General features: G+C 39.3%; 1 protein-coding gene and 1 non-coding gene across 2 annotated transcripts in view; one reads left to right on the top strand and one right to left on the bottom strand.

Annotated features, from left to right (window-relative positions):
- The window catches only part of Nrx-1 (neurexin 1), a 214,821-nt gene that overhangs the window by 27,203 nt on the left and 163,956 nt on the right, over positions 1-23,662 (bottom strand). The window contains exons 10-14 of the mRNA XM_026812360.1: positions 10,722-10,829; positions 9,026-9,218; positions 5,328-5,519; positions 4,003-4,146; positions 2,763-2,980 (exon numbers count right to left, since the gene is read on the bottom strand). Of these exons, the coding sequence (XP_026668161.1) occupies positions 2,763-2,980; positions 4,003-4,146; positions 5,328-5,519; positions 9,026-9,218; positions 10,722-10,829 (855 nt within the window). The remainder of the gene's footprint in view (positions 1-2,762; positions 2,981-4,002; positions 4,147-5,327; positions 5,520-9,025; positions 9,219-10,721; positions 10,830-23,662) is intronic.
- TRNAS-CGA (transfer RNA serine (anticodon CGA)) lies at positions 4,570-4,651 on the top strand. Its single transcript has one exon. It is a non-coding gene; the product is annotated as a tRNA-Ser (tRNA).

Raw genomic sequence — 23,662 nt, 5'->3', positions numbered from 1 at the left:
CAACAAACTTTTACATGGAAATTGTAGATCTCGTCGTTCTCTACAAGAAAGATCTGATGCAATTTTCCCGTATGTCCAACGGTTTGGGAGTTATTGAGGAAAAACGAAATTTTTTGTCAAAAGTTGGCTGTTTCGACGGTGGGATGGTCGGATTTTGTCAACATCAATAAAATACGACATAATCATACTTAACTCATTAAATATCGCAATTAGAAGAAGAATTCACTATTTTTAATCATAGGAAATGCGTTTTTCTAAGGTACATAAACTTTTGGGATTGACTGTATAGCCAATACATCCTTGATACGTCTCACTGTCAAATTGATTTTTGTTTCAGCTCATTCTTTCTTCATACATTGTAAAGGAGATAAGAGGAATTTTCTTACAATTGGAAGGCGGCTAAAAGGGAAATGGATGTACGGTTGCACTAATTGAAATGTTCATTACCGTGTTAATTATTCCGTTCAATTATCGGGTCCGTGTAGAGGCTGAGATTGTAACATAAACGTAAATTGCAGCCTCCTCTAATCGCACGCGGTTGTATCCCGGTGCTTCAACTAGTTTCCATTCGAAACGGGAGTGCACGCGCTTATGTTCCCGAATTTCATCAATGTATTGGTTACTTAATAACATTAGAAATTTTGAAAATAATAGATATTGAAAAAAGTGAAAAGCAACGTGCAAGAATATAATCAACTAGTTTTATAAGATTTTTTAATTCGTCGCTTGAATTCTCTTTCACTGAATGGAAATGTTCTAATCGCATTAAGTATTGTTAGATTATAAAATACTAGGAGGATATTAAATTATTCCAAGAAATTATACGGTGTTTGCATATCGTTAGTGAATCTACATAATTATCTTCACCTACCGTAACTTACTGTACACTGTAGAATTAGTATAGAAAATACTATACTGGTATGTAATAAATTTTCTAAATTGTTAAACACGAAGTAAAATGATGTTCGGTGAGGGCGAAAGATGTGAGATATGTAGATTATGTTTCAATCGTTGATTCAATAATTGAAGTTAGCTTGAACTCGGCTTTAGTTTCGGAAATTTAGTAGCTATTATTTTAACCTGTTACACAGTACGTATAGAATGGGAAACTAGTGCATAATGAAAATATTATATGTTAAAATAACAGACGTGAAAATACCGAAAGGCCGTAAGGAACAGGGACGATGGGATGACAATCATAACACTCGGTACCATGGGACGTTATATTCCGGGCAGTTCGTGTATTTAAGATTTTTGTATGGAAATACGAAAATGGAAAATTTGCGAAATAAAGAAACAAAAAATTTGGTAATAGTACCTAAACAGAGCCAACTTTAAAATATTGTTTCTCTTTCTTTAAAATGCTCTGAACGTATTGTTAAAATTGGCTATAATAATTTCATTTGTCTCGTGCTAGTTAGATGAACTTGCTGCGCTCGCTTTTGTAATATTCCAAATTCGAGAAACAGTGCAATTGGAAACAGCTCGGCTCCAACTTGCTGGTAGTAGGTATGCAACGTGTTCCAGCGTACATAAGCCGTTCGCATTCGCGGTTCCAGTTTGCGAAACACGGCAGCCTGGCAACGCGATTCGCTCTACACATGGGGACCCGAGCAAAATGAAGCAAGGAGGGTACCTACACAAGTCGCATTGATTACACAACCAAGCCCGAGCACTTCGACTTTCCGTAGACCGCAACAGTAGCTGCGTTCTCGTTGGAACACCAACGATACGAACGATACCAAACATCAAATCGTATAAACGTGTATAATGAACGACGAGTGTTCTCAATTTCAGGAGAATTACAGGAGCTCTGAGTTATTAACTGAAGTCTGATTTATTAAATTATATTAAGTGAGCGAAGCTGTACGAATACCGAAAGATGATTAAAATGTCGTTTCGATGAAGCAATATCGGATACACGAAATTAATATTCAATTGGTTTTTCACAAACGGTGGAAGACAGTATTATCATGGAAACGTCTATCTTTTCCTCGAGTGCCGACCGGTAAAGAACTCGAACCTTCGGGCCAGCCATGAATTATGAATACACGTCGCACCATCGGGGGCGTCTATTTTCCTTCGATTTGAATTTTTACAGCCAATTTATTCGGTCGCGAAAAAACGACTCGAATGAATCGATGAATTACGATCGCGTCGCGTCGGGGGCAATGATCAAGTAGCTCCAAATTTTCATGCATTATTGCGCTCCACGGAGACTGGGGATTACAATTTACTTGTGTCAAACCTGTCCACCGAGAATACACAAGTCACTTTTACAGCGGAATTTCTAGAACAATTATAAGATACCGCATAATTATTAAATTTCGCAATAATAGAATCAAGGATTTTAAATACTTGGTTTAACCCTTAACATTTAAATACCGAAAGGTTTTTAGACCCATATCTCTTAATAAGACCTTTGGCATTTCGTTTCTGCGAACATTATAACGTAGGCAGCATTGCAATTAATGAAACAAGCAAACAACTCGGTAAAAGGTTTTATGAAACATAATATTCTTTCAGAATTATACTTTGTTATTTCTACGTAACGACCACCGTAGTACACTCGGTATTGTAGGACCTCTAATGAGATTAGGTACTGGACACCGAGACGTTTCTCAAGTAAAAAGTGCGCATTATTAAGGAAAACCTTTAAAAGTATCAAATTCGCGGCCTGCAGAGGAACTCAGTCCTATCATATACCGTCTGGTTTCAAGTTTACAAAATGCGAGCTTTGACAAAATTCGCTGGCGACTCACCTTTTCCTTGTCGCCGATGTGGATCAGCATGTTTGCTTTGCCTTCCTCTAGGTAGATTTGCAGCCGATCTGGGCTGTTCTCGAAACCCGTGGCTAGGAGGAGGCCGCGTGGCCTAGTCGTTTTGAAACGGACTACTATTTCCTCGGCTTGCGTTTTCGAGTCCTCCGGCATCAACGCAGTCATTTGCTGTGTTCCGTTCAAATGCAACGTTGATGCGTCTGAGAAACGACAAAGAAGGGTTATTAACTATATTGTACATCATTGCATTATTAAAGGTTTCTATATTTTATTTTTAGAAATTAGTCATTTTATGTCTCTTTTTTTCTTTATTAAAGTGTTTGAAATCTTATTTGAAGGCTTATTATCGCTACATTAGTTCCTTATAGATGTAGATAATTAAATATATATAATGTATTACAAAATGAATAACATAGTAACAAAGGGAACCATAAACATAATTAGTATTAAACTTTAAGATTACATATCTTTATGAATTGGTATATATAGTCGCATGCAAGTATCTGCGAATTCTAGAGTAAGCATGAGTAATTCATTTCTCCCCACACTAGTCGCTCTCCCCACTATTCGTAACTGTAGATACGCGTCTGTACGTCACATAGTGTCAAGTATCCCCACCTTAGCTCGTGCTCAAGACCGTGTCTTTTGAGAGACACTTTTGTCTGTCTGATTCTAGAGGTAGGTAAAATTTTAGTTCCCATAAGTCTGTGATTAATTTGATTCTTTGCTGCACTGCCATAAAACATGATCAATGCCTTCAGCTTCAGAGCCACATTTGCAGCTAGCACTTGTGATAATACCAATTCTAAAGAGAGAGGCAGCAAGATAATAGTGATTAGCTGTGATTCGATTGATAGTGGTTACAAATTCTCTCTTGGCGTTGACATAGTTTTTATGATGGAATCAAGGAGCTGAATTAGGATTGTAATGATGCTTGAAGTACAATTTTCCTTTAAAGTTAACATATCGCTTGTACGTAAATTCGCCTGAATTATAAAAGATTGGAATAAGTCCGAGAATCATTTTATGTATTATATAGTATTTATGTTCATTTCACACACATAGAGTTTGTGAAAACGTATTATTAAATTAATCTCGTGATGACGCGCTTTGTCTTCTATTGACTCAGAAATTCTATCAACTCTGTATGTAGAGGAACGAGATAGTCTCGTTTTGCACGGTTAGTCAATCGAATGCGACGTTACACAAGGGAAAGGCTTACCTTTTCCACATGTAGGACCGGTGAAGGGTGTTCCCGTGCAGTCGCAGTGAAACCTGTTCCAACCCTCGAGACAATGGCCACCCTGCATACAGGGTTGCGAGGGACAGTGGGGCGGTTGAGGGTGACAGGCCGGCCTGACAGCGCCTGCAAAATTGTCCGGAGAAACGAAATTATGGAGACAGTGACACGTGCTTCCAGTGCAATTTTCCGTTTTACTGAAAGGGGATCCACCGCCGAGGATTGTCAAAACGAGTTTAATTGTGTCATCGTGTCTTCGTGATTTAATAAACGTGTGTGTCGATGATCATAAGAAAAATTTAATATACTAGAATTGTTAATGACGTTTATAATAAAAAATTATATCTCATTACGTTCCGATTAAAATTTAATTGATGTCTTTCTTAACATCGAATTATCGTTCAGATAGATTTTCAACAACAATATCTCATAAAATATTTCCGATTTTATGGAATATTATTGTAAATATCATTTATATTATTAACAAGACGATTGTTGACGACGTGAAAATGTTCTTTAAGTTCGAACGAGAACATGTTTCTATCACAAGCTGTGGTGTCCGAGTGGTTAAGGAGTCAGACTCGAAATCTGATGGGCTATGCCCGCACAGGTTCGAATCCTGTCCGCAGCGAAAATTTTTTTTTTACTAAAAACGTATTTTTTTATCGCCAATCTTTTATTCATAATATTCCTTTACCACATTTTGCGACAAAAACTAGTTTATTATTATAAAATAAAATATTAATGTNNNGAAACAAAAATAAAGGTACAAAATATATATTTATTTATGTACATTATATAAACAAATCATGTTCTCCCTAAATATGTGTATTTTGCTGTAATCGTATATTAATAAAATTAATAGTGTATTATTTTTGCATATTGTGAAACTATTCTATCAAGCATTTAACATATGTTGTTTTTATTCTACAAAATAAAGAGTGCATGGTGCATGGCACGGACGCATGATTCAGGCAAATATTATATTTTGCAGCGGATTTGCACAGTAAAGCGTTCGGAAAGATTATACGTATCGGAATTTTCAATTCTTGATATTGTTTCACGTTGTAAAATGTTTTTCGAGGAAATACATCTGTTGGAAAACAAGTACTCGCTTCGATCAAATCGACGTTCAACCGCGAGATAGAGAGATATTCTGTTTTCAAATTTATTTTTCACGGAACGAACTGTTCGAGGAATGACAAACGTAGTCATTTTTCACGAGATGGGAAATCTGTGTTCGTGTTTCGCTCGAAACAAACGCGCGTGAAATATTTTTGCGGTCTTTTTTTTTTGTTTTTGGTTACCGGAGTCTTGTTGCTGAGCGTATCCGGCTATATCGATTGGTTGCCCGTTTATGACAAGATCCCTCATGCAACCGACGTAGCCCTGTCTCAAGGCACCTGTCCACAGCACCGGAGGAACTGTTAACGGTGCAAATGGAGCGCCCACGCCACCGATATACAGCAATCCGTCTAGATCAAGTTGCGTAGAATCGCCTGAAACATGGAATTTATCCTCGTTCAAATCATTACAAAGAAACAAATGATGCATATTAAATTTCTTCAAAAAAAGAACGAAGAGTTCAAATTGGCAGTGATAAATTGTCTGAGTGTCGTTTTATGAAAATTGACTGCTTGTTTCTAACGTGCAATCACAAAGATACCGCTCATTAAAAATTTCACGGCTTTAATAAAGTTTCTTCTTCATTTAAAATTCCATTTTATTCGTCCACTTAAAATTTCATGCTTCCTGTATGTAACCTGAAAGTACATTACTACTCGAAGTAGAATTTTATTCGATCACTCGAAACTTCGTTCTCCCAACGCGATCTGAACAAGTAAATTGACCATTAATCCTCGATTACTTCAAATCCAGTTCTATTTTCTAAAGTATAATTACGTTCCATTTCACGGACGTTGACTTAGCCATCTACCTGCGTAACAATTTTATCTGGTTAGATTCGAGTATTAAATTATTATTTCTATTTTTTTGAAAGAAGAACCAATCTGTTCTCGTCGCAACTTAGAAATTAAAACTGTCGAAAGAAGATTGGAATTAATGTTATTGCAATAGTTTTCTTGTTTCCCACGGCGCGTACATACGTCAATTTTAACTGCGCTTATCTAAAACCGTGGCGAGCACACTGTCATCATTTTTTATACTTCCCCTGGTCGTTTTCGATTTTTAATCGGCATCGTAAACGGGACGCCGGGACGTTTCGGTGACAAATACAAAATGGCACGTGATTCATTGTCGTCCTCGCGGCAACGTAATTTATACGAGTTCTTTCACGGCCAAAATCGACCGCGAAATTCGTCATTAATCTATTCCCCGCAAGTATGAAATGTGGGACAGTCACTCGTTGCACATTACAATATCACCTTTTATTTATCGGCCATTCGTTGTTACGAGCATATTTCTCAATTAGTGGAATCATTATTGATTAAAAATAAACAATTTTTAAAATTGTAGAATGATGAAAGAGACGCGAGCAGAGAAACATTACAGCGACGAAGCTCATTTTCCTTGTTGAAGGTAAGATTGAAGAAGAAAAAAATGAGAATGTGAGGAAGAGGAGGAGATGGAAGAGCGGTTAAAGGAAAAAAGGAAATTGCAGTCGACGAAGGAAAACGGAGAGCTCACTCATCGAAAATTGTTACCACCTGCAAGCATGTAAAAGCTCGAGAGAGCTGAAGTTTCGTTGGGACCGGCACACAACTATAATTTTCAAGATAGAATTTTTTTGGCTACTGGCTATTTTAAAAACATGATTGGAATAGATTTGCATGCAAAAACAAATTATAAACATGTTTTTCTATAAGATACCATCGCATCGTATTCTCAGTTTAACGTTTTCAGTTTTAATGAAAATATTGTAAACTTCTAAAATAAATAGAGTTCCGCGTCAATATTTCCTCAGTTAGCTCATATATTTTTTCGATGGAAGAAAACAAAATTAGCGAATTAATTAGAGACTTCCGTAAACCGGAAATTGCGCGGATGTGGAACGGTCGATATATCGGGCGGAACGACGTTAAAACACGCGTAAACTTCTCGCTTATCTGTTCGAGCGTGGTTTCCGCGGCTCTCCGGACGCGGACGGTTTTTTTTTTCTTCCTCCCGGAGAGATTATTTTATTGGCTTAACCGTAATCGCGGTTTAAGCCCCGATGATTCATGTTTTACAGATTACTACACCACTCGCGGAGAATAACGCCGCCAGGAATTTAATTCGGTCGCGTCTTTGATATTCCGGATAATATTCTCCAACGTCAAAGAAATGGAAACGATGCCTTTCCGAGATGCAACAAACGTATCTTTTACTTAAACGGAATTATTTCGCGGCCGAGTGCTTCCCTTTGTCTTAAAACTGACAGCAATTTATCGAGCTTGAAACGAACTTGTTTTTATGAACGAGATTCATGCGCAATATGAATATTCAGTTATTACTCTATACGAAATATGTATAGTTCGACGTATTGTACACGGGATATTGGAAAATAAAATTCCACGGCCGAAATTGAGATGGTGAACTTTTTTAACAGAACAGTATTGATTCTAATTATAAATGGTACCTGGAGCTTTCCTGGCAGTTACGAGTGCAATTAACCTGCAGCAAGCGTTCACACTCGAAGAATTTGGGCAGCCTCGTCCGAATGAGGCGGTGAAATACAGTTTTGAGGCTGGTATCGTTGAAGTGTTAGATTTCAAAGACTAGTTTCACGGGCAAATTAACTAGCCGTGTAATTCGAGTGACCACTGAGTCTCGTGAAACTTGTCCCATAGGGTTCGGCAACAAACATGCATTACGATGAACGGACACACTATTGTTTCGCTTGACTTTCATCATTAAAATTATAATAAAAACTGAAATACACATGCAGCTTGGTGTTCAATTGAATTAAGGATTTACTCGCTTATTTGGAAGCCTGATTAAAAAACCGTATTAAGAAACGTCTCGCTTATAAAAAGAACTATAAAAAGAAGATATTTTAATAAACTTTAAGCCAGAAGAAATGAGTTTCATACAGCAAACGGGTTTATTTCCAATACTAAAATATATTACAAAATATGTTTTTAATTCATGAAAACGATTCTGAATTTAAAATTATAATCTAATCTTGGAGGATATCCTGGCGATATTCTTGGAAGCAAACTCGGCTTATAACATTACGATTCTTAACCAATTATCACAAAGCTGATCTACTTTCGTAAGTCTTGTCTCTGCCGAAGCTTTCCGAGAATTATAAGCGTCAAAGCGATCTAATGAGAAAAGCTCGCGCTTCCGGGAAGCGAGTCTACGGCAAAGGGAAGTTTTTAAACGTTTATAAAGCTTGCATTAGTAGGTCGCGAGTATTTTCCCTGTGAGAGTAAATCCGACTGTTACGAATCTCCTGCGGATAAAACGCGTTGCCGGAAATCGATAGCCGTTAGAATTTAACGCCACGCCGCGCAGTCACGCCGGTCGTGTACACACATAAGTACGCGAGAAGTAGAAGGAAACGGAATCCGCAAGGAGGATGTGCCGGACCAAGATCTTTGAGGGAGGGAATGAACGTGATTCCTGCAGCCGCCATTATTTGAACTAGACGACAGAGGGAAAGTCGATGAAGGATTCACCGACGCTGAAAACTCTCCGCTTTCTGTTTATTTATCGGTTTAATATAGCTCCGCCCGGTACGCTTCCTAAGATGTACCACTGCTTCTACAGTTCCCCGCTTGTTTGACTTTTTATTCCCTTACTCCCTCACTCCCCCGACCTACACAGTTTTCCGAGTTATGAATAAGTTCGCGTTTCTAAGTCCCTCGGAAGTTTTAATCGACTACGAATTGACTTTTCATAAGATCATCCGTACTTATTTTGCAATAAATGCTGACGAATAAAAGTAACGCTGGTTCGCGTTTAATTTTTTTCTCAGCGTACAAGTCGCTGGGTTTTTTCCAATCAGATAATGTATGATCGATCACGGGTATGTAAATTACAGACTATTTTTATTTCATACCTGGTGTGTGGAACTCGACTATGGTATCGTCGACGGTCACGCGTCCATCCCTTTCGACGCGGCGAAGTGCGACGTCGTGCCATATGCCGTCGTCCATGCGCTGCTTCGACGACTTCACCTTGACAGGCCCGCTCCCAAGATCAGCGTGCAGATACAGGTGACCACCGAAAATTTCAAACGCGAAAAGGTCTTGCTGCAAATGAAAATATAATCGCTCTAATCCGAAAATAACTCCCTTTCGTAATCCTATAAAATCCTATTTAGAACGAAATCTTTTCAATTTCACCCTCCGACTATATCCCCATCAGAGAGATTCATTCCCGACTCTGTCCGCCTTCATAAAATATTACCCGAATGACTCTAAAAAGATTTCCCGCTGCATTTCAAAAATGCAGCGACGTTGCATCGGTTGCGTTTATTTAGTTTAACAGCCACGTACATATTAACAAACATCGAGGCCGGGTCTGCCTGGCACTCTGACACACGTGGGACGTTAACGTTAAAGGGAGGATGCATTTATTCGCGGAATCCACTGATTCTGCTAATGAGTAAGCTGCACGAACTCGCGTCCACGCTCGGCGCACGCAGCCTTAACGAGAAACACCGGTGTTCGCAACTTTCCGATTTATTTCACGCCGCGCGTCGCCGCCGCTGCTGCCGTCGTTCCGTGCCACGCAGTCGTGATTACTCGCGATGGTAACGCTGCACACAGTGCCGCGTTCGCGTCGCCCGTTCCATCTAGTTTCAACGTTGAAATATAATTGTGGGAATTATACGAGGCGGTACTGTGTTAAATCGAGATAACTGCCGAGTACGCGAGCTCCCGAGAGCCGCGGAAATGCATTCCCTCGCCGTTGACCACGCGACCCGAATTCATCTGACCCCGCCACGCACCTGTATTACGTCCGGTCGTTGAATTCGTCAAAATGTCGCGTGTTTGATTTTAAAAAGCGTGAACTACTTCACTCAAGATTCGCATTGTTCGTTGGATCGTTACCTGACACGTTACATATTTTTTGTTTGCCTTTAGAAAGCTCGAAGTTCTTTCTTTGAGCTTAACGACTGTATTATTCTTTTCACATTTAGCTAATATGCTTGAAATCTTGATTTGAGGCTAATTTCTGATTAATAACTGGATGGAAATAAATCTTTGTATTTCTATTTCACGATTCTCGACCAAATGACCGATCCTGTGGGGTGGCTACTTGAAATCAGTGCTCCTTTTAAATCACCCTCTGGATCTCTTTCCCATTATTCGCGAGGCCGCCTGTTTTTTAATGAACCTAATTGTTCCGCACGGGTTTCCCGCGTCGATTAATCGAAACGGCAACGTGGCTACAGATCCGGCAGGAATATTTCGGGAAAAATGAAAAGGCCACGATAAGCCCGGTAGTTTCCAAGGCCTTGGTTAATGAAACTGTTCATTATGGCCTCGGTTGTTTAATATTCGTTTGCGTGTTTAATAACTTTTCATTGAACATTTTTCACTACGCGTCTGTCTAGCTGTGTCACGAAATTTATTGCCATTTATATACGTTTGCTCGTTGCAAATTGCATGAAGAATATTGTATGATAAATTGCATTACCTTTGCGACAAACAACAGAATAAAACTATAATTATAGTATTTGAAGTTACAAACTACGTTATGTCATTTAAAGGATTTCGTATTATTATAAGAAGTAAAATTGTGCGTACCCTGGTGTGAGCACCGCTGCGGCTATACATGATCAACCCGTTCGGTTCGTTGGTACGGATTTTGAAGGATATACTGCCGGACTTGGCCGCCTTCCAAGGTGGCAGGACCTGAAACAGACCAGACGGACGTCTTTTAATGCCTCCACTCTTGGCCGCCGCTTCCGAAAGACGTAAAACAAAAAGAAAAGATTCCGAAGAAAAAAGAGGTAGCGAGAAAAAAAGGCGGAAGGAAGAAGAAAATCCCTCGACGTCCTGAAGAAGAATGGCGAACGGACAGCGAGAGCCGGGCCGGGTCCGCCGTGTTCGGAATCCAAAATTTTCCGCCTTCCCATCGCCGTGGACGGGTCCATTCATCATGCACGACGGCTTAAATAATCACGTGTCCCCTGCTCGTGGAATTTTTACTTCAATTTCGCTGCGGGACCGAGTCTCCTGCGACTGACTGATTTACGTACACCCCCGCCGTCCCACGCTTTCCACTGTTCCCATTGGGAAATTCGCTGGCCAGCTACGTCTCCACGCGTCGCGAGAAATTCTTATCTGAGTTTACCGTTTTATTTATATCGCGGATGAGCGGGAATAAGATTCAGGCTCATCGAACGAGTCGGTTTTGAATGTTACAGAGGAAGAATTTTATCGTAGATTTTGTGTATCTTGAAATCCTCAATGTTCAATGTTCGATTCAATGAAATTGACTGAATGTTAGAGAAGAAGAATTTTATCGTAGATTTTGTGTGTCTTGAAATCCTCAATGTTCAATGTTCGATTCAATGAAACTGATTGAATGTTAGAGAAGAGGAATTTTATCGTAGATTTTGTGTGTCTTGAAATCCTCAATGTTCAATGTTCGATTCAATGAGACTGACTGAGAATATGTGGAATTATAATATAATGATTTGTCAGTGTACATTTTGTTTGAGTCTTAACAGTTTGGGTGACAGTGGGTTTCTGGGTAAAATGTATGAAAACTGGTGCAAGGGTAGATCGAGAATTCAATAATTATTTATATGTAATTAACAAACTGTAAAATACTGAGAAATTATAAAGAATATTTGCAAAGGTTCATTTATACACTATCGACTGCAAGTCACACGAAGCATATTCTTGCGGGTGGCAGGAAACTTTTTACAGCCCGAGTCGATGTCTAGAAGAAATTATCGAACGTCTGTTCCACCGATAAAAGGCGACAGAATACGTGACGCGTTTTTACAGTCTCGTTCGACGATTCATGGAAACAGGAGTAGAACAGCCGTTTCGTTTGATGCGGATCCACAATGGTCAGCCGTGTCCTGAATTATTCACGGAAAGGTAAACCTCCGAGAAGTTCAAACTCATACTAAGCAAGAAATTTATAAAAAGTGTTTGCTAATATTTATGAGGCATTTCTTAAACCGTGTTTTATATTCGATTTAATAAAACGACGATTCCATAAATACGCTCAATAAACGTTCACGACTCTTTTATCAAGTAAATTCTACAAGTATTGGAAATTCCATGAAATCTCTTTTGTTTTTGGCTATTGTCTACCGTGGCGGGTGGTCGTAATTTTGGATTCAGGACGGTTTCGGTAGCACGGAGAGAGAATAAGCCGCACCAAGTGTAATTGCGCCTCCATGACAGCGAGGCCAATTTCCGTGCAGAAGAGTGGGCTCGAAAACTCACGGTAACGAGACTCATTATTTATTCTTCCTGCCTTTGTTTCCCCGAGGCCTGTCCGTCCCTCTCTTTCGATGGGGAACCAACTTTACGCCCCAAAGCTTCGTACTTCGTTTTCGGTTTGGCTTCGCGATTTGCATCACACGGAGCGACGCAGAATTTCTCTGAATCTTTAAATACCTGCCTTTTTCATTTTCATCGAGACTTCGTTTAAGCCTCCATGCCTTTAATTCGCCAATATTATATTGTAATTAATTTCGACTTTTCTGAAATCTCACAACTTCGAAGAGCAATTTCAGTCGTACAAAGGATCTGATTTTTATTGCACAATAACCGTGAGCGTTGTTCACAACAAACTCAGCGCAGGAGTTTTGATATTTTCGCGTTGCTGCAAGTAACTTAATTCAAACAGGAGAATCTCAGAGTTCTCGCGGTTCGCGTTACAGCGTGGGTGACGCAAGTCGAAAGTTAGAACCTCGAGGCTTTTATGATCCTAGTTACACTGCGAATAATTTCAGTCCGGTAAAATTGAGACACAGAAAGCTGTTTAACTAACTTAATTCTAACTGACTTTATTTGAATTGAAGATAAGAGAATTAAATAAATTCTGACTATCTCTGTTAATGATGGCTGGTGTATAACTTGATGAATTTTTATTCAATTGATGAAGGAAGAAAGTATTAACAAATCTAATTTGGATTTCTTTTGAAACAAAAATGCACAGAACTCCATTAGAAATAAAGTAGAAGCTGACAATTTTTGCGATTTCTCTAGGAGCATCGAAATGAATCATAGAACTCGTTCTACGATGAAATCTCTTGAATTAGTCGGGAATGAGAAATCTCGTTTAGGGTGGGTACTCTCCCTCTACGTCTCCGTGGCACCCCTCGCACCCTTAGAAATTCGTCTGGGGAGTTTGGAACCACCGGAGAGCGGTGCTTTCATCGCGAATCCCCGGAAAGGGGTATATTTCATTTCCGAAACATACCCCGACTCGGTCTTTGCCCTTCTACTTTCCAGTCACCGATCCTTCTTCCCAAACCCTGCTCCCTCCTATCGGCTTTAGGAAATCAGCCCCGCGAAACTGTCGGCTGAACGCGAGAGATGATCAACTACGAAAGTTTAATTACTTGCGAAATATATTATTAGCTAATTTATGACATACCCTCATTTGCAATCTCGATTATCGACATTCCAACACTTCTGAGAAAATTGCGTCTATAAATAGTTCAATAATATTAATCTCGAGATTGCTTCCAAAAATTGCTCGGTCTTTGAATTAGAATTTCTTCTGAAATGGAGCACGTATTCTGGTTCGCGACACTCAGATGAGATTCCTTATCTAGCATCATTGGTCTAGTTTCAAGACTTCAACCAAAAACCGAGATGAGTTTACTTAAAATGACAAAATTAGATCTGGCCGTCTGCCACGAATTCAGTCGAAGAATTGCAGAAGAGTATAGAATAAAAGATGAAATTGTACAAAATGAAATCGCACGGATCTCATATTAAAAGAGAACTTCTCGTGCGTGAGAACAACCATGTCAATATAAAAAGCAAGACTCTGTCAGAAATCAGCAATCTCCGTGGGTAATTAGTAGACCTAAAAAAAAAAGTCTACCAACATGGAAGTGTCGAGATTCGTCAACCACCCCACGAGGAACCAAGTGGTTTAATTAGAGCAGAAGACCGAATGCCTCTCTCAATTACCGACGCGGACTAAACGGATGAGGGAGAACCGTGAGCTAATGTTTGATATCCTCAAAAGAGAGACTCGACTCGTTTATGGGGTTCGGAATTCTTTCTGCCTGTCGGGTGGCAACGAGATCCGTGGCGAACCGCAAGAACCTCTATCCCCAGGGCACGCTTAATCCGCGAAAAGGATGACAGAAGACGGATAATTCAAAGAACGAGTGTTCAAAGCGCTGAATAAAGGGACTACTTTGAAGTGGTTGTAAACACGCTCGCCTGGCTTCCAGCCACGGTTTAACGAATGACGACGACTCCTCGCGCGGTTGATAAACTATCAGTCGCAGTCCTACTTTCGTTCTGTGCAAATTATTTCTCATTTTATCTATATAATAAATTCTTTCCATGATCCCTTCTATTGTTTGCACCTGCTTGTTAAATTTTCACATATTTCAGTATGTTTCTCACATTTTATACCTGCTTGTGATTTTAACGTCTTTTTTATTTTTATTTGAGAAGCCATTTCCTTTGGAGGCAATCAATTTACAATAGTACACAGTTTACTGTCCCTTGAAAGTGTTCAACCAGTGAATTTACGGAGAAGCCACGCGGATTAGTTGCAGCATCGACGCGACCGTAAAGATTTCGTTAGCCGATGTTTCGACTTCTGCGAAGATTTACGCCGGAATAACGGGGATGAACGTTAATCCCATAGGGCGATATATCGTTTTATAGCTCGTAAAAATCCTGAAGGGATCGGTAAAAGGGTTTCACGGGAATGCGTTCGATAAAATTATAAATGCTTCTCTTAAATCGTGTTATACAATCTAGTAAGAGGGCGAAAGAGCTTACCGTCTGTGTTCGTCGTCTCTTTCTCTCTGTCTCTGAATAGTTTGGTGAGTATCCAGACAGTAAACTCACTCCTTGATAGTGAGAAATGGCGGAGCGCTTGTGTGAAGTGTAAGACGTTCGTCGTTACCGGGAGGTCCATAAAATCGAAGGGAAATCGCGTCGCTTGTGTTTGTAAGAAATCTACGATAACAGTGAAAGCCGGCGAGAGTTTCTAAAATCTATTTTATATCGGACTGGATGCGATTGTCGGAAGTGTCGTATCTCAAGAAAGAGACTACCCTTAAGCCGCTCGGACGGATTCAAGTTTGATGCCCGGTATTGCAAGTTTTATGCGAGCTGCGATACGATTTCCAAACATTTGACCGTTTACTGTGGACATTAACAGAATGCCTCTTAAGAAAGGGAATCAATGTTTACCAGTTGTTAAGGGATTGAGGAATGTTTTTTTTATACACTCGTACATCGTATCAGCAATTATGTAACTCTGTATTATAAAAATATTAATTAGACGAGAAATGTTAGAATAAATTTTTAACACAGTATTTCCTGAGAATTATAAAAGGACTCTAATTCATATAAAGAAATGTTGACATGAGTTTCTCTCGGATGGAAAATAATTGATTTCGGGCGATGAAATACTATTCGACCGTGGCAATAAAAGATAAAGGGCCGCGATAGGAATGATAGATTTACGGTTACGTATTTAAGCACGTTGAGTCATTTCGCGTGGGAAAGCGAATCTGATGAATGTGACGTGCGATAAAAATGTTGATCCCTTACTAGCTAGAGAATAATTGCTCTCGCATGTTGAAGTTATTTTAAAAATAATTTTTGTTCCACTTTCTAATAAAGATCAATGTTGACAATGAGCTAGTCACATTTCTCTCTTAGTGTGCCTGTTATAAGTGATTAAATATTTGACTTACCATCTTTACGTTTACTGAGTAATCGTGAAAAGTGTAAATGACGAAGGAAATTCGAAGAAATTTTAGAACACAGATACAAGTTTGCTGGCGTGTACTTTACCGAGTAATCTACACCGCGTCTTGGGAAAACCTGACAGCCACGAAGTTTGCAATATCGATTAGAGCAACTTGTACTCTATGATGTAGGTAAGCTCTGATCCCTATTAGAGGTCAGTCTCTCCGTAGAAGATATATCTGGATATTTAAGCAAAGTTGAGGGAATAATACTAATTGGTTATATATTAAATAACCAAATGGATATTATAAAAAAAGTTAAAAATTGATTGTCCTACGTGTAAAGTGACAATTTTAATAAGCATAAATCACTTGACGAAATGAATTCCTCCGTGAAAGAAAACTTTATAATAGGATTTTATGAATGGGAAACTCTATGAAAGGCTTTGGCGTCACTTTTTTAAATCCCTCAGACCATAGAATCTCAGAAATACTTGACAGCCTAACCAACTTGCAGTATCGATCAGGGGAGCCTTTAACAAAGATGGAACAATATAAAAGGGCAGCCTTTAGTTTTGGTATTAGTTTCACTCAAGATGATGCAGGGCGACGAGACCAGGTAGTTGTGGAACTCGTGACAGATTCGAGCTGCTCAGAGTGGAAAGTTGGTCACGTTGTTAGGAAACGCGAGGGAGCCAAGGTTAGACTGGACAACGAGCTCCTCCGAGGGTTGCTGCTATTGAGAATTCAGCCCGAAACCGCATTCCTCGTGGTCTCTAGACGAATCAGTTAACGTCGAACCACAAGGGTTCACTCATGTATCCAAAGAGAAATTAATTTCCAGATTACAAATCCGTTATATATCCACTATGTATCGAGTATTGAATTTCTTTCAGCAAATGAAGTATTGTTAGTAGATACAAAAGGTTGCATTGTTGATTGAATTACAAAAATGGTAGAAACATTCAATAAATAATTTCCATGAAGAATGAAGCTGATACGAAGTGTAATTAATTGAAATTCTCTATTCATTGAATTCCGTGAAGAATGCTGATTTAAGAACGATGTTGTATAAAATAAAATGCAGTACTTGCAACGTTAAAGAAATGAATATGAAGTATCGGATATAAAAGGTTCTATACATTTTTATACGATAGGTCGATGACCTTAAGCATGATCGAGATTTAAAAGGGGTATTGCCTTCTCGTAAACCCTTCTCACGATCAAGCTGCATCCTTTGTGCACAGTTTCAATGTACTAGCCCGTACCTGCATTTGCTCGGAGCTGTCGAAGTAAAGTTCCGCCGAGTTGCGGAACCGCAAGTTGCTTCGTGCAAGCTGCAAGTTTTCAGGTTGATGCGAAACGTTATAGGTCGATGCATAACCGCATGGAACTATGTCACGGCCTATAACACTGCCTTTTGTTAAAAGTATCTGGCGACGAACGAAATTTATCATCTCCTCGGCTAGCCATCGACTCGAGAGCTGGTAACATTTAACCCGAAGCCGATTCTCAGTCCCAGAAAATTAAATCCACGCGGGAAGGTGTTGAGACGTTTTTTATGAAACGAGAAAAGGACGATCGGGAAGCAGTTGCAGTTTCTGAGAGAAAGAGGTAAGATTTTTAGCTGTGAACTGGCAGCTGTTTCGAAAATGTTAATAAAGAGAGGAGCATGGAAGGATTTTATGAAACGGGATCGTTGAAGCTTCGCGAGCAGTTCGATGCAACGATTTCCAACGAATGCGATATTGAACTGTACATATTAAAAATAAGATACGAGTTCGAGACGGAAAACAAGATTGTCTACTTTGGAGAATTTAATGTAACGTGTAATACTTATAAACAGAATTTTAAGAGATCAAACGAAAATTTAATTACAAGAAACAGAAAGATCTGCCATTTTCTAATGCTGATTTAATACCGAGTGAAATATATTTGAGATGAACGTGGCAAACTATGATATTGTACCAGAGACGTTCTTTTAGAAAAACGGTGCCACTTGAAATCGTATGCAAAGGAGTTTGAACTTATCATCGCATTTACAACTAAATTGTCCCGGGCCTTTTTTCTCAGCCGACCGGAAGGCATCGTCGGGTTCGTTGCACCAGAAACTTGGCACACCGTGGTGGCCCGAGTAATCGAGAAATATATATTCAAAGTTATTTCGTGTTTTCTTACCCAGAGGCCCACCGTAGGTAGTTGCAGCTGCGCAAGAGTTACGATATTGGTGTCGCGGTTACGCGAGCCATTGCTACTACCTCCGTAGACGAGAATTTAGAGCGAAAGAGAGATAGAGATAGAGAGAGAGACAGACAGACAGAGAGAGAGAGACAGAGACAGAGAGCTTGTACGCGAGGTGAGAGAAACAGGAGAGGGTAGATACGGTGTGTGGGTAAGTAACCTGTGTGTGTGTGTTTCCGTGTAACACTCTTTATCGAGATTGTGTACGGACATATACGTGTACGTGTGTATGTATACGTCTGTGTACAAGGGTCAGTGTACAGGTGAAACGATCGTGAGACGAGCTGAATTGATCCTGTTAAGTGGAACGTCGGTCCGGAAGTCCAAATTTCTTTGATGTTCTCGCGCGCTGGTCGCCGATGCACGGATTACTCTTATGCACTCCTCTCGTTTGCTGGAAAACGATGATGACCCAGCGACGTTACGTGCTTTATTCACCTTCCCCCGTCCGCCCCCGTTTTTCAACTTAACTAAACCACTTTCCCCCGTAATCCCGTATCTCGCGATGACGATATCTCTTATTTATATCAGTCACGTATGTATCTTCATCCCCAGTCTCTATTCGTGTGTGTTTCCAGTGAACGTTCCTTTTCAACGTTTATTGGCTTTCGGTTCATCTTGCTAATTTGAATTTTAATATATTCAGATTAAATGCAATTTGGCTCGGCCTAAGTGGAGACCATTTCCATATAATGCCACCAGTATGAACGGAAAATTTTGCCGATCGAATAATGTCATTTTGATCAATGAACTAAATTTGACGTCGATAATCTATCAAAATTCCATTAACGAGTATCATCGACAAAATGTCGGGAAATCTTTGCTTCCGGTCAATTAGTACGGTTTCATACATTTCATTCTCAAACACTTGAATCCTACGTGATATGATTGGAATTCGTATCAATAACATCATCTGTATATAATTTTGATATTCTGTTTCAAGTAATTTAGTGTCATTTTAATGATTAAATATTTGAAACAATATATTGACTTTTATGACGTACAGAACGAATACAGTTAAATGGATTCTTGCATGAAATTGATTTGAAAATTGAGTCAATTGTCAAATTGAATTCAATTTACATTTATTCCAATTACATCGCGGGGAGACGAAGTATCGGAAGAACGTCATGTATTCAGACCTCACTGATTGACTACGTCTCTCCGATACCGCTATTGACCGCGAACGTCTCTGTATCAGCACGGTTTTCGAGGGCAAACGATGTTTCGCCGAGTCGCGAGGACAGGCGATTGACATCACGTTCGCACGTGGATGGGAACACGCGCGTGGTCCGTTTAGCGTTCCTGAAAGAACAATTAGACGTAGATTTGTTGTTGCGTCAACATGCAGGCGGTGCGATATATCGTTCCGTTGTCTCTTTCCTCATGCATTTATTTCAAGTGCATCGAGCTAAAGGCAATTGTCAGACGCTCATTAGTCGCTCATTCCACGAGACACAGAGGATGATTCGATGAAATGAGTAAATCGCGTTCAACCGGATCAGAAGTTCGCCTTCCGCGGCTAATTGAACGACATCAAACGACCCCCGACCCCACTTCTAAAACGAGCAATTAATTCGTCTGAAAGAATCCACGATCGACCGCTCGATTCGTTAACTGTTTCAAATCTCGCACAGACGTTTCTCCTCTTATCGAGATCACTTAAGGAACGGTCGATCTTATTCTATAATTTATACTTTTCGATCACCGGACTTGAGAAACTACTTCCGCGAAACGGATTCATTTTCCACTCGTTGGACTCAGTTCTTTTTTTTTTTACACGAGGCGCCGAGTTCGGTTTTGTAAAATACGAATAGAAAGATTGCACAGAATGATGAAAAGTGATGATCGTGACGAGATGAGTGACAGTGATGACAATAACGAGAGGAGCGAATATTATATATTGCGTGCATGTGCAGTGACCAGTGGTGTATACCTATAGAGGCTATTTAGGCTTTCAAGATCGTGAACGAAACTCTCACGCGTGAACTATAATATATATATATATATATGTAGATATATATGTATATACAAATCGTGACAGACTTCCTAACCATTCCACAAGAAAGCTTGCGGCGAGGCGATGAAAAATCGGCACGACGACATTGAAAAGAATCAGACGTAACAATAATTCAATTATCACTCGAGCATCTGGGCATTATTTATTGTATGAGATTTATAAATAATTATCTCTAATTCTTGAACTGTTTGTTAATCGTATAGGTCAAAGGTTATGTACATAAAAGATTGAAGAAGTGGTAGACGCATTTATTGAATATTAATTTAAAATGAACGATCAAACGTCGGGTGGATTGTTTTGGAAAAACTCGATCAGGACCTGTCTTCAGGAAAAATTCCATCTGCTCGAGTGCACCCTCTAGACCCGGGGTTCTAACCCAGTTACCGCCGGCTGATCGTTCACGTCGCCGAGAAGCGCGGAGGAGTACAGGGCGGAGGCCGCCCATAATCGAGGAACTGGATGGCAGTTCGGGAAAACTCGAAACTTTTCATCGTCGTGCTGATTTCCCCTCGTTTCGACCGCGTCGCGGGTCTCTCTCGATAAAAAAAAAAAAAAGATAAAGAAAAGAAACTAAATAGTAAAGTGGAAAGAGAGAAAGAAAAATAGATAGAGAGAGAGAGAATGGTGGAGCAGGGTAAACGTGAGTGATTGGTGAAGAAAAGTTGGTGCTCTGGTGATCGCTCCTCGCTAAAAAGCTAAGTTTCGCGTGAGAATTAGCCAATTATATATATATATATAGATATACGTATATATAGAATAATCATATAGGTGCGTATCAAGTGGCCGGGCGAATCAGCTTCAAAGAGAGCACGCTCTTTTCGGCTGCGAGCTCTCTGTTGTGCTTCATTCAACTCCTTCTTTGCTTTTCCGTTATTACACATTCTTTCTTTATTTTTTTTTTTCCAATTTTTTTTTTTTGGTTCGTTTGAAAGCGTTGGATACTGAGGCTTACCAGGTGGGACTCTGGGCTGGTGAAGGTAACCACGGCGCCGTGAAGTCGCCTTGCACCTATTGTCGCCGCAGCCTTGTTAACACCCGTCGTGTGGGTCCAATTGCGTGTGTTCGGCCCGATATTCGACCACGAGGGCGCGCAAGAGGCAACAACATTGAGAATCGATTTTAGACATTTTTTATCTCCCGCATGTTCGATCATTGCGATCTCAGACGTTTCCGGGTTCGTTCTCGCTTTTAATATTCTCTACCCGTTATCTTTTCCGCTATACGATCCGTCTGGCTCGAGCGTAGCTCGTCCGTTCGAACGACGGAGGGAAAGAACCGACAATAATTAACACGCGACGATATTTTGCGGATTTATACGAGTCAGTCGTGGGAATATACGAATGGGTCGCGTTCATTTGCATAAGCACGGAATATTTTAATAACCCGTCCTGGAAAAGAAGTTTGATTAGTTATTGGGACATTTGGCGATGGCTCTCCTCCAGCCGGGTTTCCTAAAATTTTGTTAGCTTATATCTAGCTTAAATTACGTACAAAAATATGTCGAATATTAATGAACCTTTTAAAGATTAATGTAATATTAAGATGAACGCACATGGTCAAATGTACTTCCCTAGTCGATTTAGAATACTAAGATTTTTTTTAATAAAAAATTTACTGTTAAACCTCTGTATCGATACAAGTTGTTCAATCCTTTTTTTTTTAATTGTAAGATCTGATTGAATTATTATTTGCATTTGTTTGAATGCACGCAAAGTCAAAAATTATATTCAGCGCATTCGTGGCATTGTGTATTATAGCGGAATCAACTTGGTATTAAAAGCGAAGCTCATAATTTTATAATTATGGCGAATTAATGTACAATGATTGTTTCAATTTTCCCAGGATGATTTTAAGTATTATAATTGCAATTTTGATTGTATCCTGAAAATTACATTTATATGTCAAACAGTTATTATTATTATAAAACATTTAATATCACAAAATGTAGGCAGGTTCAGAAATGCGAATAATTATAACGATGCAGTGGGCAATTAAAGAATTGTTCCACGTTTCGCGAATAAACGATTGTGCTTTGCAAATAATTCTTACTAATCGAATACATAATTGGATGTTATAAATTAATACATCGTGGAGATAAAGCGCAGATAATGATTATAGAACTCGTGTAAGAATAATAAAAATTTCAATGAGATCATTTTACGCGTTGGAAATGAAATTTTCATTACCTCCAGAATTTACAGACCAATATAATCATTTCATCGTGATAATTATCGTACCCCTGCGAGTGAACTGATTTATATCTTTTGATGCTATTGATCCTTCCGATTCGAATGGTATCGCTTGCAAGCTTCCTCAAAATGTGTACCAAGATGGGCAGTGAATTGTAATTAATTGAATTATGCATGCTACACTTGATATACATCGAAAAATAGAATTTACTAAAAGATAATCAGCAGTTGAATTCTGTACGAAAGTACCAAATTGACTCGCTATGTATTTTCTACCTGCGTTAATGACTTTTCGTTTTTATCCCCTTTTTATTTGTCGAATATACGAGATTCGAGCGGACGCGCATTACGGAGAAAGCAAGCAATGTTAATTCAGTTTAATACCCACGCAGCGCGAAACTACGTGGGAGGTTTATGATTTGATTTCATTGACGGCGCGTAGAAATTCGCCAATTATCGATTTCCTTCCCTCCGCCCCGATCGCCGTATTATTTCGCGTGATAATTCGATTTTCGGCGCGCATTAATGCGTGCACGCGCGTTTTACGCGTCGAGCTACGCGACACTTTGATTCATCATCACGAAGCTCGATGATTGACGAACGTTCGGTTTTGTCCGCGTTACCCAATTTACGCCAGCTGAGGAATAATTTCGAATCTGTCTGGATTTTTAAATTCAGAAATTCATTTTTACTGGAACAAACATATCGGTTATGCGTCGATCTATGAGTTTTATAAACGTGGATCTAGATTTATTAATTTATCTTTTCCATACGAAACCTAAAGCGTTCGGGAATTGAACAAGGATTTATCAAGAGTAATTATTTAATCAATATTCATTATACGGTAATTATATCATCTATTACAGAACGCTAATTAAATTTGATACTATAAATTGAACAGATACGCCGTGATTAATAATATTAGACGTCAACCGTATTAAGTATCCTCCAAACGAATTTTGTTACGAATTGTGCTATTACGCGCTGATACTTCATTTAAGGATGTATTGGCTATATAGTCAATCCCAAAAGTTTATGCACTTTAGAAATGCATTTTTTAAAAAGAAATCACACGTCGGAAGAACATTGCTAATAATAAACAACAAAAAAAAAATTTTCGATTTTTCCGAGATTTTTCCAAGGGGTACCCCTTCAGATTTCACGAAATTTTCGTTTTTTGCCCATAACTCCTAAACCCTTGAAGATACGGGAAAATTGCATCAGACCTTTTTTGTAGAGGACGACGAGATCTACAATTTCTGTATAAAAATTTTTCGCTAGTGTCTATAGTTAACGAGTAATTTGCAAAAAACTGTTTTTTCGTTTTTCGTTAATAACTCGTAAACTATTAATGCTAGCAATAAACTTTTACAT

Source organism: Ceratina calcarata, unplaced genomic scaffold (assembly GCF_001652005.2).
Source record: "Ceratina calcarata isolate Rehan_Ccalc_2016 unplaced genomic scaffold, ASM165200v1 scaffold115.2, whole genome shotgun sequence".
NCBI classification, from domain to species: Eukaryota; Metazoa; Arthropoda; class Insecta; order Hymenoptera; family Apidae; genus Ceratina; species Ceratina calcarata.
Note: the sequence above shows the minus strand (reverse complement) of the source record. Positions and strands in the feature narration are given on the sequence as shown.